This window comes from Chanodichthys erythropterus, chromosome 3, assembly GCF_024489055.1.
Source record: "Chanodichthys erythropterus isolate Z2021 chromosome 3, ASM2448905v1, whole genome shotgun sequence".
Taxonomy (NCBI): Eukaryota; Metazoa; Chordata; class Actinopteri; order Cypriniformes; family Xenocyprididae; genus Chanodichthys; species Chanodichthys erythropterus.
This window is the reverse complement of record NC_090223.1, coordinates 47156239-47170605: the sequence shown is the minus strand read 5'-3', so window position 1 is coordinate 47170605 and position 14367 is coordinate 47156239. Positions and strand designations below refer to the sequence as shown.

Here is a 14367-nt window from a genome sequence, read left to right as displayed (position 1 = left end):
CATTTTAATCGAAAGAAAATGTCATATAAAAGTTAATAACATAAACACGTTAATGAAAAGAAAAAAAAAAGATACAGTGCATTAATCTACATTTCAGGTGACTTCTTGGGTATTAAGGCTTGTAAGGTTATAGTGAAGTGTTCCGGTCCACTGAGAAGACACAGGGATCTCTGTTCTTCAGTGAGAACTCGATACTTCAAACTCTCGCACAATCTCAGATTTTTTTAGTGCTTCCTGACTTCTTATCAGGAAACAACCAACTTTCCTCTCTTTCCGGATATACTGGCCACTACCGTTTTGGTAGTGTTTGGTAGTAAATGTTTGGTAGTTATTGTTTGCTTCACACAGAACTAGATGGCCAATGGATCAGCATGTGCTCTCATTAATTTATTTTTAGAAAAATCAGAACAGATGACCAGTGGATCAGCAAACACTGCAGCAACCATATGTCTGGCCAACACTGATTTAAAGAACATTTCACAGGCAAATGTGTGTGCAAACGTACATATGAACATTTATTAATAGCCTGTTTGAACAGAAAAAAAAGTTTTCCAGCTCAATATTTTCATGATTCCTTTCATTTTCTCAATTTCCCTTTGAAAGTAACAAGTGAGAACATAACACAGTTATCATGTGTTTTTTTAGCCAGAAATTAGACAAGCTGATATCTGAAAGCATGTCAGTGAATTTTTGTGTTCAGTTGTTTACCAAAGAGCCATTACAACAATATTATTTGGACTTTTTAATTTGCAGAACAAAATGAACAAACATTATCCTAATTTAATAGAGTTTTTAACTTGTTGTAGGATGCCAACATACAGAGCTATAGAGAAAATATGTAGGCGATTTGAACTAGCCACCATCTTTTTGTAAAAAAAAGACTGGGAAATGGGAACTTTCGGTAAATTCCATTATGTCACTAAGGGTCATTGTGATGTTTACAGAAGTGAAATAAAGAGAAATGCTTTAGAGACGGATTAGTTAGTAGCTAGCTGGTCTACTAATAAGACGGGACATTCCAGTTATCTTCCTCACATCTCTACGTAGGGGTAAGGCAGTCCCGCTGACCAAACACGTGGTCACTCATTTTTATTCTCTCACTGCATGAAAAGTAACGCAGATCTAGCACGGGGGAAGGACATCTCATTTCTAAAGCCCAGGACTAGAGTTTAACAGTGTTTTAAAATGAAGAAGCAGTCGTTTTTTCTCCCCACGCTTTTTCGGATTTTCTGTATGCGGCTATTTGGATTTGGTTTTCTATTCTCACTAGTTACAGGTAAGTGTAATTACTTTCAAAATATTTAGTTTGTACCTTAGTCATCAAGATGTTTTAGTTTAGTTTGCATGTCACCCAAGAATGTTCTGTATACTGCGATATTCATTGACAGTAACACCTCAGAGAGTGTCATGGTATTTTCATGCCTCTAATAAATTGTGTCGCCATGGTACGATGAAACAACTGTTAACGCGTATTTCTGTGCCTGTCCGTCCAGTAACTTGATACGCGTTCAGCACTGGCACGTACAAGTGAAGGTGCGAATAGATAGACTACACAAACACTTTCAGGGAGTCAGCTTTTTTTTTTTTTTTTTTTAAGTTTTAGTCTATTTATCACCTAATTAGTAGTCTTACCTCATCAGTTACACACGCGTCTATTTATCTTCAGGCAAAAACACGAGCTTGGAGCTTGTAAGTTTGGAGGTTTGAACCTCTAAAGACCTGTACTAGTGGAAAATTAATAAATAAATCGTCTATGTACTTTTTAAGACTGTCCTACTTTTTTGTTTTGTTTTTTCTTTACACCCCGAGTAAAGTAATTTGCTTCGGTCGTCTCAGTTGCGGTTCATTCAACCTAGCTACCAGAGGAGGGCGCAATAATGTTATCGTTAGAGCGTTTTTTTTTTTTTTTTTTTTTTCAGAAATTTAGGGGTTTTTCTTTTCTTGTTGGTCAGTAGAACCAAGCTGTCAATACTGTAAATTATATTGAAAAATAACAAGAAAATGCGCAAAAGACACAGTACTTCATAATGCATAATGTGCACTCTCTGTTATATATTCTTACAGTGTAACATAGACAAATTGACTTTTCTAGATTTTGCGTGAGCTTCTTTGTTTAGGTTTGTGTTTTGCATGATCATCTATCCTGCTCCATGTTGTCAGTATTAAATTCTCACACATACAGTACCGTTCAAAAGTTTAGAAACATTTTTTAAAGTGTTTTTGTAAGCAGTCTCCTATGCTGACCAAGGCTATTAGGCTGAATCATCATATTAAAATGATTTCTGAAGGATCATCATGTCACACTGAAGAATGGAGTAATGATGCTGAAAATGAAAGCTTTGTCATCACAGGCATTTTAAATTATTTTAAAACAGAAAAAATTGTAATGATATTTCACAATATTACTGTTTTCACTGTATTTTTGATTGAATAAATGCAGTCTTGGTGAGCAGAAGAGACTTCTTTCAGAAATATTAAAAAATCTTAATGTTTCCAAACTTTTGACCAGTACTGTATGATATATAGTAAACAGATGTGGTATAACAAAAATTAGCAATATTGTAACAAGAACTTATTGTTCATAATATTACTTCTCGTAATTGTACTACTCGCACAATAGTACAAAGACACAAAATATTTATAACAGCTGAAAATGTATAGATATAACAAATATCGATTAACCATTAAGATCAGATTGGTTAAATAGAAGTCAAATGTATAAAAATAAACCATGCAAATTATAAGTTTTATGTTAAGTGTATTAAAAACAAAACAGAAAGGCAGTTACTTTACTTGAAAGGCACTGTCGTATGATTACATAATTTTTAGGTTGTAAAAAAAGGTACTATGTGATTTTGTGCAGTTTGTCTGGTCAATTGAAAATATGTAGAAATAAAATCCTGTATTTTTGCTATTTTGATGGCATATTAGTACTATGAGTTTTGATTCACTACTTGCTTGTTACAACAGTATAAGTGATTAAAACACTGTAAATCACAGCATATTCTACAATGTGTTGAACAGGTACACATGCTGCTGAATGTCCTCTTCAGCTCAACCCACAGAGAGTTGTTGTGGAGTACGGCGGTCCTGTGGCAGTTAACTGTAGCACTTCTGTCCAGCATCTTGGGATGGGATGGGAAGCCAGTGAGGGACTAGTGTCCATAAGCTCATCAGTCAGTCTGATCACATGGAGAGTGTCAGACCTGAGAGAATGGGACATAGAACCATTCTGCTACATAAACCATGATAAACAGTGTTCATCATATCTCCCAGTGACTGTTTACAGTGAGTTTCTCTGTTATTGATATTTTTATCTTTAATTCTTAGAAATATCTAATGTATGAACATTCATGACTGCAGATATCAGAGTGTGTAAATCTTCCTCCACAGAGACTCCAGACAGTGTGTCCATCAGCACTGTGAATCACACCGGACCAATGATTGAGGGAAACCAGTATGAGCTTCAGTGTGACGTTCTCAATGTGGCTCCTGTTCAGAATCTCACTGTCAAATGGTACAAAGGAGAGACTCTGGTGGATCAAACCACCTTCACTGACACCATCAAGACTCCAGTGAATGAAACAGTCACACTCATGATCCGTCCAGACAGATCTGATGATGGAGTTCAGTACAGGTGTGAAGCAGAGCTGAATCTGGGAGAAGAAGGACCTCAACCTCCTCCTAAAGTCACATCGGATCCTCTCAGCATTACTGTACATTGTAAGTAAAATCCGTCAGCTTCTATTATTAATCTTTAAGAGCATCTGTTTTCCAAGTCAGGGAGTCTTTTAGTGGTTGTAGCGCTTACCATGTGACACAGTGTCAAGTCGATATAGGGAGTCAAGTTGTGTGGTGATAGGGATCAGATGCAACATGCAACTTTTTCTTGTCAATTTTATAAACTTTTAAAATTAAGATTAAAATTAATATGGATGAACATAAGACATTAATCATGTATATGTTGAAGAAACAACTCTTAAAATGTGTTTTTCTTTTACTCCTTCCTGTAGATAAACCGATCATCAATGAGACCAAACTGCCCTCCACAGTGTCTGTGTTTCGTGGATATACAGTGGTGATTGTTTGTAAAGCCGAAGGAAACCCAAATCCAACAATCAGCTGGAATCTCGGCACAAATAATACAGTTTATAGTGAAACTCTCACTATAACAGATTCAACACCAGAGGATCTGTCCTGCATTGCAAACAATTCTGTTGGCAACACCACCAGACATGTAAAAGTGTCCGTACAAGGTAACTATGCATTTCTGTATAATTTTCAATTCTAAGTGACTCAGTTTAATTGGTCATTTCCGCCAGCTGTTTCAGTTTGCTTTAGTAATACTGACAGTGATACAGAAAGGAACTGTGGTTGTTTCAAAATTATATTGTTTTGTATATGTATATTGAACAGAATATTTATTTTGGTTTTATTAAATATTTAAATTACAATGAAAAAAAACACAATTGAGCATCCGCAAGAACCAATGAGGTTCATTCTCGTGTATTGCTTTTTGTCTTTGCAAATTTCATTCATCTAAAACCATTAACACACAGCTTTCAGATTTCAGCATGGCTTCTTTTTCCTTTCACAAAGTATTTGCACTTTTGTAAGAAGCTGTTTGGTTTGTTGATCTTGTAATGCCATGCTTGCGGTCTGAATGTCAGAGGATGTGTGACAGGAACACTATTTAAGATGTGGCTTGTGGATCTTGTCTCCATTGCTGCCTTGCATGGATTTTTATTTAGATTAGCTGCTGACTTTTGACATGTCGGAGGAATTATGCAGGCTTGATATCTATGAGTTTTGCTCACTTGGATTGAATTCCCTAAATTGCTGATTTACTCATATATTTGTTTCTTTTGACACAGAGAATAACATCCTCATAATATTAGGCATTATTGTTGCTGTAGTCGTGGTCATCTCAGTCATCTCAGTCATCTCCATCTACATCTACCACAAAAAATCCAGGATGGGCCAGTATAATTTGAAGAAGCCCAAAGCACTTAAAGGACTTATAGCGCAGCCAGCACAGTCCCCATGAAGGAACTCAGAGCAATATCTGCTTTGGTTAGGACTCCCTCAGTTTGATCATCTGCTGTCAGATCAGTCGGAGCAGACGGTCATATGGATAGTGTCCCATCCTGACACTGCTGTCCGAGGATGTTGGTCAACAAACGGTTGAGTAGCATCCTGGTTAGATTTGCATTGGATTCTTGTTTGCTTTCATGAAGAAACTATGCTTATGGTCTCAGGCACATTGAACATTTTGAATATTTATTACTCTTGAATATTTATACTCTTGGACCTAGATATTGTAATGTTGTGGTGTACTTAAACACATGCTGATGATTAAAGATGAGATCTCTTGTGCCTTTACCTGTAGGATCACTTTGTGATCAATTGATGTAAATTATCTCAAGCCATCCTGTAAATATAATTTCATTTCTTTGTGTAGAATATAATCTTTTTCTATACATTTCACATAATTTTCTGTTTGACCTAACCCTAACTTACCAACACATGACATGTAAATAAATTTTTTTTAGAAAACCTAGTAAAAAAGTAAAAAAAATAAACCATTTCTGTTTTCATTGACCAGTTTTTTTTTTTTTCCATTTTAAAACCATGTTAAGTGTAAAAATCCTGTCACTAGAGTAGCTCTACATTGGCATACAATCTCAGCAATGGTAGCCAGAATCATTCCTGTTGAGAAACGCAGGGAAACAAGGTCCTTCTCACTTTGTTATTAACTTAAAAGTAAACTTCACCAGTGAAGATTTTTTTGTTGCTTGCCAAGATTATGAATATAGATGAGCCTCTTTTTTTATATGGCTCCAAACAGGCTAAACAATAGCTAAAATCATTTTTCATTTCATTTATTTATAAAGCACAAATAAACACAACAAAAGTTGACCACTGTGCTGTATAGAGAATAGAAAAAAATAAAAGACAGTAGTAGTAAAAAGACATCACTAAATTTAAGAAAACAAGAGTTAGAATTAATTAAATGCAAGACTAAGAAGATAAGACTGTAACTTTGATTTAAAATCATATACAGACGAAGCAGATCTTACAGATAAAGGAAGACTGTTCCATAACTTTGGACCGGCCACTGCAAATGCACGGTCACCTCTCAACTTCAATCTTGTTCATGGATAAGACAGAGTAATACTGTCTGAGGATCGCAAGCATCTAACTGGCATGTTCACGTTTAAAAGGTTTGACAAATAGGAAGGTGCCAGACCATTTAAGTTAAAAACAGACTTAAAAGACTTAAAAACAAACAGCAAAATCTTAAATTCAACTCTATAACGCACTAGAAACCAATTAAGAGACACTAAAATCGGAGTAATGTGTTCTCGTTTACAAACCCCAGTTAAAAACCTTGCTGCAGCATTTTGGATAATATGAAGCCGTGACACGGAGGATTGGGGTAATCCAACATAAAATGAGTTACAATAGTCCAATCGAGATAAAACAAATGCATGTGTGACTCTTTCAAGATCTTTAAAAGACAAAAAAGTCTTCAGGGGCGTGTATGTGAATATGGCATTGGTCAAAGCTCTGACAAGGCACAAAACTGGCTGCCAGTTTGTAAGCCTCAAGAGTGCACATATTTCTGGTTTATGTTTTACTGCTGATACAGTATCTGTGCAAATGCAAATGCTTTTATTTAAGAAATTATCTATTTACAAGTACATGTGTCTTTTTGAACTGATTTGATTCTTTAGCTTCATTATTTGTAACGCTATTCTTCAGTGTGAACAAAAACACAACTGAATGGCCTATTCAGCTCGACCCGTGCAGTGTTGCTGCTGGTACGACAGATCTGTTTCTTTTAACAACACTTCAGTCACAAGTATGCAGCACTTATGACCACTGCAGCTAACAGGGAACGTTCTCAGAATGTTCTGGCACGGTTCTCTCAAAGTTATGAACAAACATCCTTACAGTAATGTTAAAAGAATGAAGAATGTTTGTTCAAAGTTATCCGGTCTTTAATAATGTTAGGCCTACTGAAACAGGCAGCTATGCGAGGGCAGACCGGGCAGTGGTTTCCTGCGATAAATGAAGGGTCCGAGTCCGTGTTTTGTGTTACCCTCTGAACAATTAAACACTGTTAGCTGGTTAACAGCAGTGTCGATATAGTGCAGCTTCTTCTAAAATGACGGCGCGGGGCGATAGGATACTCTTCACGTGTCTAATTTTGGATCTGCTGTCGCGGCGGTATGCGTTTGATGGTAGGACATTTATATGTTGCATTTTAGGACATTTATGTAACCAATGTTGTATTTATCCTGTCCTGAAGATTTTTCCTATTTTTTCTGTGTTAAACTTGATGCTCTCTTAAATACTATAAAAAGTCTAGCTTCTGAAAAGACTTAATAGCGATAAAATAATGTTGTTAAACAAGATAAATACTGTTTTTGTTATAATTGTAAGCCTGCATTAAGCTGTTTAAGCACAGCCAACCATAAGCAAGCCATTTTAACATTTAATCATTTCCCTAATGTTAGTTTTTGGTTCCCGTTTGGTTATTATTTTGAGAACCAAATAATAATAATGAAAAAATATATTTTTAGGTTTTATTTTTTGCAACCATAACATTCCCAGAACATTGCAGGGAGGTTATTTTTAAATAGCCTAAAAAAAACTTTTGCAGAACATTCCCTAATGGTTATTTTTAAGTTATTATTTTGCAACCATAAAATAATATTCCCAGAACATTGCAGGGTACTTATTTTAAATAGCCTAAAATAATTTATACAGAAAGCTCCCTAGTGGTTATTTTTGGTTATTATTTTACATCCATAAAATAATGTTCCCAGAACATTGCAGGGAGGTTAATTTTAAATAACCAAAAGATAACTACAGAATGTTCCCTAATGGTTATTTTTATAACCATGTAAACTAACCTTACAATTAAAATGTTGCAGATGTTTTTTGTGAAATGACCTATACAGAGCTCTGAAACTAGTTGAATGCAACATTTAATAACATGTAGAAATCAGATCAATCAAAACTCATTATAAAGGTCAGATAAATCTAAAATATGAGGCCAGGGTTATGCATAGCCTGAAAATCACAGAATTCTTCTCCAGCTCACGCTTTTTATTGTCTTCCACAGAAAGTCGTGCACTCACATAATTTAAAAACTTCCACTATTAAATTTACATAGAATTGCTTGTATTTTGGTATTACATCAAGATTATATTGTTGGTTCACACACATGTCCACACACGTTGGTTGTGTGTGTGTGTGTGTTTTCGCTCTTGTGTTGTATTGTATTATAACATTATAAGGGCAACATAAACCTTTTTATTATCAAAGGGCCACTTATGTCTTTAAATAGCTTAAACATATTTTGAGTAGGCCTATTTCATAGAGAGAAGGACTCTTATTTTGACATTCCTCACATTTTCAGATGCAGATAAATATTAATAATTTTTTTATTTTAAGGAATTATAAATACTCTCCAAAAAGGCACAATCTTTTGTGGTGGATGTTGTGGGTATTGTGGTTGTTTGAGTGGGTATTGTGGCTGGTGTGCATGAACTGGTTTCTGGATCTACTTAACTGCCTATAATCAAATCCAAACAGCCAAGTCTTTATAATACTGTACATCAAAAACAATAAATATCATATTATATGTATTAAACATATATCTTTCCTTGTGTTTTCATGCTTACAATTAGCAAGGACTGTTGGGTAAGTTACTCAAAAAAAGTAATCCACTACAAATTACAAATTACTACATTAAAATTGTAATTTGATTTCATTACTGATAACTGCACTTAAAAAGTAATCAGATTACTAATTACTTTACATTCAAGTTACTTTGAAACCTACAAAAATACAAAAAGTGTAAGTGTCATAACCCTTTGATAAACACAGAGCTTATTTTCTGCCATTTTCCTAAGTCTATGGGAAAAATGCATAGGCTTTCAATTGAGGGAACCCGTGCGCCGCCAACTTCCGGGTTGGCCTACAAAAACACATCATCCCCGGGGAACTCTATTTTATAAAGTAACATGTAGGATAAAAGTAGTTTTATCACATGTTGAGCCGTTTCTGTGATAGCTCCAGCTCTCGGACGCACAGTTATAGAATTCACTCACTTCATGTGGTTCACTTTTTGGAGATATAGTGCACTCAAATGACAACACTATATAGGGATTAGTGAATCAGTGAACGAGTGAGCGGTTTCGGACACAGCTTAAACATTCCTTGCTGTGTGTAGGATGTATGTGTGTGGTAGCTGAACTATGTTTATGTTTGTATGTAACTGCATTAAAGAAATTGCTGAAAACATTATAATAACATTTGAAAACAGTATTGTTCAGAAGTTACCTTCCCTTCCGATCCTGAACAAAAATCCAATCTAGCTTGTTTAGGCGAGGTTGAACCGCTCTCGTCTTGGGCACGGGTATCCTCCTCCACGCGTTCTCCGGTGATTCGTAATGACGCATCCGCGCCAAAAGTGATTTCTTTTAGAAATGCACATTACCTATTTTTTTTTCTTGTAACGCAAGTAACATAATTTTATTGACATCAGTAACTGTAATCAAGTTACATAAATTTAAAATGTAATGCGTTACATTACTGCGTTATCAGGAAAAGTAATTAGACTACAGTAACGCGTTACAACCCAACTCTAACAACCCAACTGTAACGAGGTTAATAGTTGTGGGAAGAAGGAGGCGGGAACCGGCGAACATTCAACAAACTTTAATATAAAATAAACAAAGAACAAAACGAAAGTAATGCCGGCAGACCCTTGCGGACGTCTGCCGGCCACACAAACATAATAAAACATAAAATAAAGCCCAGGCCTGGTCCTCTCTCGTCCTTACGGTAGTCGCTCCTCCTTTTATGCTCCCGGAGTGTTAATGAGCTTCACCTGGGAGGCACACCGGCCTTGAGTCCCTCACAGAGGAGCTCCGGGAGCATAAAAGGAGGAGCGACTACCGTGAAGGACGAGAGAGGACCAGGCCTGGACTTTATTTTATGTTTTATTATGTTTGTGTGGCCGGCAGACGTCCGCGAGGGTCTGCCGACATTACTTTCGTTTTGTTCTTTGTTTATTTTTGAATTAAAGTTACGTTGAACGTTCGCCGGTTCCCGCCTCCTTCTTCCCATATTTACGAACTTCGTTACACCAACACGTTACAACCCAACTCTAGGCTGCATTCACACGGGGCGCCGGCGTTAACGCTTCTCGTTTACTTTGAATGGGTGACGTCATGCGTTGCCGAACTGAACTGTGGGTTCCGTCGCGTCACTTCACTCGCGTTGCAAGCGGCAGAAGTTGAAGATTTCTCAACTTTTCAAGCGCCAACGCAGGCGTCATCCAATCAGATCGCCCTATGCAAATACCCTAGAGCAGTCGCAGCCAACTGCGTTCGTGCAACACCGGAAAGTAATGTGATTGGCTGTAATCACTATAACGGTTGCGTCAGCACAAGCTTCAGACACGCCCTCTGTCAAGCGTTGACACTGACGTCCCATGTGAATGCAGCGTAACGTGTAACGCGTTAAAGGTGCGGTCACACTGCACTTTTCGTTCCATTGACTTCCATTCAAATGCATGCGAATGCGTCAGACCGGAAACGCAAGCTCGTGCGAAAAATTTCGCATTTCGCTGCGTTCCAAAGTTCAAGTTTGGTGAACTCTGATCTGCGAATTCGCATCACGTGAAGACGTGCGACCAGTAGAAGATCGATTCGTCACAGCATGACCTTTTGGCTGAATTAAAATAATTGTATTTTTGCAGGAAAGTCGAGTAGGTTCTATATTTTTACATTTTAAATGTATTACTTTAAGTTATGTGTTGAATTCATGTTTATTAAAAAGACAATGTAGACCGAGACGTCATATCACGACCGTTACAGCATCCGAAAAAAATTTGCACGTTCAAAGTCTAGTGTGACCGCGGCTTAAGGCTGATTTATACTTCTGTGTCGAGTGTACGCTGTAGCTACGGCTTATGCTGTGCGTAGCACGTGTAGCATACGACGTAGCTTGATGTGCACCTCTTCAAAAATGTAATAATGCATCAATTCTACGTGGACCGCAAACGCTCTGATTGGTCTGCTAGAACCCCTCCCTCGGGTCAAAAAACTGGCGCGGAGCACTTGGAGAAGAGAGAGCACTTTCAACTTCACTATGAATGAAAAAACACTCTGTTTCAGAGGACACATACAGTCAAACTGCAACAAAAGTCATTACCTATTTGCCGCTTCTCTGCCGTTTCTGTTTGTAAGCTTCTCTGACAACGTACATGACGAGCTGCTTCTTCTTCGGCTTTTGTTTTGATACTCAACATTACCGCGGACACTGCCTCCTAGTGGTCTGCATGCATGTCGATGCGGACTACGACGCAGAAGTATAAATGAAGACAGACGCATAGCCTACGGCGCAGAGGCTCCAGTGTAGGTCCGACGCTGAATTATAAATCAGCCTTTAGTTTATACCCAACTCTGTTAGCAAGATAAACTAAAATACGAAGCTGCCTATTAATTTTTGACTAGTAATTATTCTAATAGTGACTAGTGTCTTTTAAAAATATTACTAGTAAGCATTTATTACATTACATTTAGTAATTAAGCAGACGCTTTTATCCAAAGCGACTTACAAATGAGAACAGTAGAATCAATCAAATCAACATGAGAACAACAGTATGTAAGTGCTGTGTGAAGTCACAGTTATGACAGTAAAGTGCTCGTAGCAAGGATTTTTTTTTTAAAATAATAAACAAATAGATGTAGATTTACATTTAGTCATTTAGCAGACGCTTTTATCCAAAGCGACTTACAAATGTGAACAGTAGATACTACATTATTAGATACTAGTACTTATTTATTAAATAGTATTAATTTTCATTAGATACTAGTACCTATTTAATGGATACTAGTACTTATTCATTAGGTACTAGTACTTATTTATCAGACATTAGTATCTTTTGTAATTGTTACTAGTAACAATTCTTATTGTCTAAGTCACAGCAGCTATAGGACTAGTAAGAATGGCCACTGTAGAGTTCAATTAAAAATCTTTCTAGAAAAATATAAAAAAATCATATCAGTAACATTTGAAATACATACTATATCTAATAAATGTGTACTAGTATCTATTGAATAAGTACTAGTATTTATTTAATAGGTACAAGAATCGAATAATAAGTAAAAAAAAAAAACTAGTAGGGGAGAGTGGGGTGATTTGTGCCAGGGGGGAAGTAGTTCCACCCATTGTTTCTGGAAAACCATAGAAGAAATTGGTCATGTGACCACCTAATTTTGAAAAGCCATCCATTTTACTCATCCTCCAAAGAAGAGAGACACATGGCATGAGAGGAAAGCACATTTTAGCTAAAAAAAAGTAAAATTTCTATGATCAAGGTTTTTTGATTGTAGTGTCTGAACAATTATAGACAAGTTTGTAAACATTTCACACATGTTTTAGTGCTTTAGCTGGCTACACAATGAGTCTATACAGTTAGCATGATGTTAGCTCTTAACTGCTGGATCATGCTAGTTTTTCAAACTTGTGGGTCCGGGGTGATTTGTGCCAGAGGGCCTGGGTTAAGTTGTGCCAGTGGCACAACTCACCTCCACTTATGATTATTTTCAACATATTATTAATTTGTAATTGTACATTGTACTCTTACATTTTAGCAGTTAAACTATGTGACATTCTTGATTTTAGACCAAAACCCATCATGCCACACACTTATAAAACACACTTTCTGAAGATGAAAAGCATGAAATGGTCCAATGTTGTGCAAAAGGCATGAAAACAACTAATATTGTGTGAAAACTGAATGGAGATTATCGAATTATCATAAGATTTGTGAGTGATTTAGAGCACAGCAGAACTCGGTCAGATAAAGGCTTATTAATGAAAGTTCCTGTCAAAAAAAATTAATTGTATTAAAAGGGCAGCTATAAAAAAAAGCCAGTGTTTAACAGCAAACAGATATTTTCATCTTCAGAAAGATCTTTCTTCCTCACCATTTTGCATGAAAGCTGTGACTTGCTTAATAATGTGGAACAACCTCTAAGTAGGGTTTCCATAGACCTGGCAAATTATTTTGTCTGAGACTGATACCAGTTATAAGACATGGATAATAATTGCATAATATTATGCAATTATTATTGCATAATAATTTGGAACGCGGTGTATTCTTATATGTTATTCTTATATTTGAGAGACAGCGTTCTATGTATGTCAACAGGCATCTATTGCCAAAGCCTTTTTGCCTGAAATGATTCAAAAATATCATATATTGTGTATTTAAGTTTTTTGTGTTTTCCCAAAAACTACAAAATATGACTTAGCCTATTCCAACAGTTTAATAGGGTGACAATATCTAAATAAACCTTAAATGAGTAATTTTGTATTGAATTTGTCTTGCTTTCATATAGCATTACAGTTCATAACATTAAAATGTTCTGTTTTACTTCAGAAATTACTGGCACAAATTACCCCTACGTATTCTCCCCAAAGGCACAACTTACCCCGCACCAGGGGCAAGTTGTGCCACGAGACCACTTTTTTTCCAAAAGCTATATTTCTGAAACAATTTATTTCAGATTCAAAGTTATTGTTCTCAGGCATGCACCACATCCTGAAATATATGTACATTCTTAAGTTGAAGGCATTACTGCCTTGGCCTCACTTTAAAGTCACTTTGAGTAAAAACTGGCACAACTCACCCCACTTTCCCCTACCCAGTGAACAACTACTCGTATATAGAAAATATTTACTAGTCACAATTGGACTACATACTAGTCAAAACTAAATAGTTGTTATCTGAATGAGTAGTAGTATCCAAAGCATAAGTACTGGTATCTTTTAAAAAGGTTCTAGTACCTAAAGAATAAGCAATAGTACTTAATGGAATAAATACTAGTGTCAAAAAAATGTAGGCTGACTAGTAGCATGAAAATAGATACTTGTATGTTTTATGATTAAATGTTAAAACGGCTTGCCATATAAAAGTAATCTCTTAGCAATTGCAAATACATGTAGTTAGTCTTTCAGTATATAACAATTATTGGTTACCGGTAGACAAGTTAAGCGGCTCCTGAGGCTATTCACCAGGAAACATCACAGTTTTTGTTGTATTGTGGTTCCTTTAGCCTGCTTTCAAATGTTAACATTATTTTCAGTGTTAGTTGTGACTTACAAAATTGTTACTCAACTTAATGATGATTGTCTTGCTTCAGCAACAACTCATTTGAATTTGAATTCCTGCATAAAAAAAATTAAAAAATCAAATATTAAACCTAAGCTGGTTTACTGTCCTTATGGTTTCCCATGTCTGGCTAGTTTAGAGGGGTCTGTACAGATAAACACTAG

At 36.2% G+C, this 14367-nt stretch overlaps 1 protein-coding gene across 1 annotated transcript in view; it reads left to right on the top strand.

Moving 5' to 3' along the window:
• The first annotated feature begins 982 nt into the window (after positions 1-982).
• icam3 (intercellular adhesion molecule 3) overlaps positions 983-14367 on the top strand; it is a 28085-nt gene continuing 14700 nt past the window's right edge. The window contains exons 1-4 of the mRNA XM_067382558.1: positions 983-1276; positions 3025-3288; positions 3394-3723; positions 4014-4256. Coding sequence (XP_067238659.1) covers positions 1186-1276; positions 3025-3288; positions 3394-3723; positions 4014-4256 — 928 coding nt within the window. The 5' untranslated portion in view covers positions 983-1185. The remainder of the gene's footprint in view (positions 1277-3024; positions 3289-3393; positions 3724-4013; positions 4257-14367) is intronic.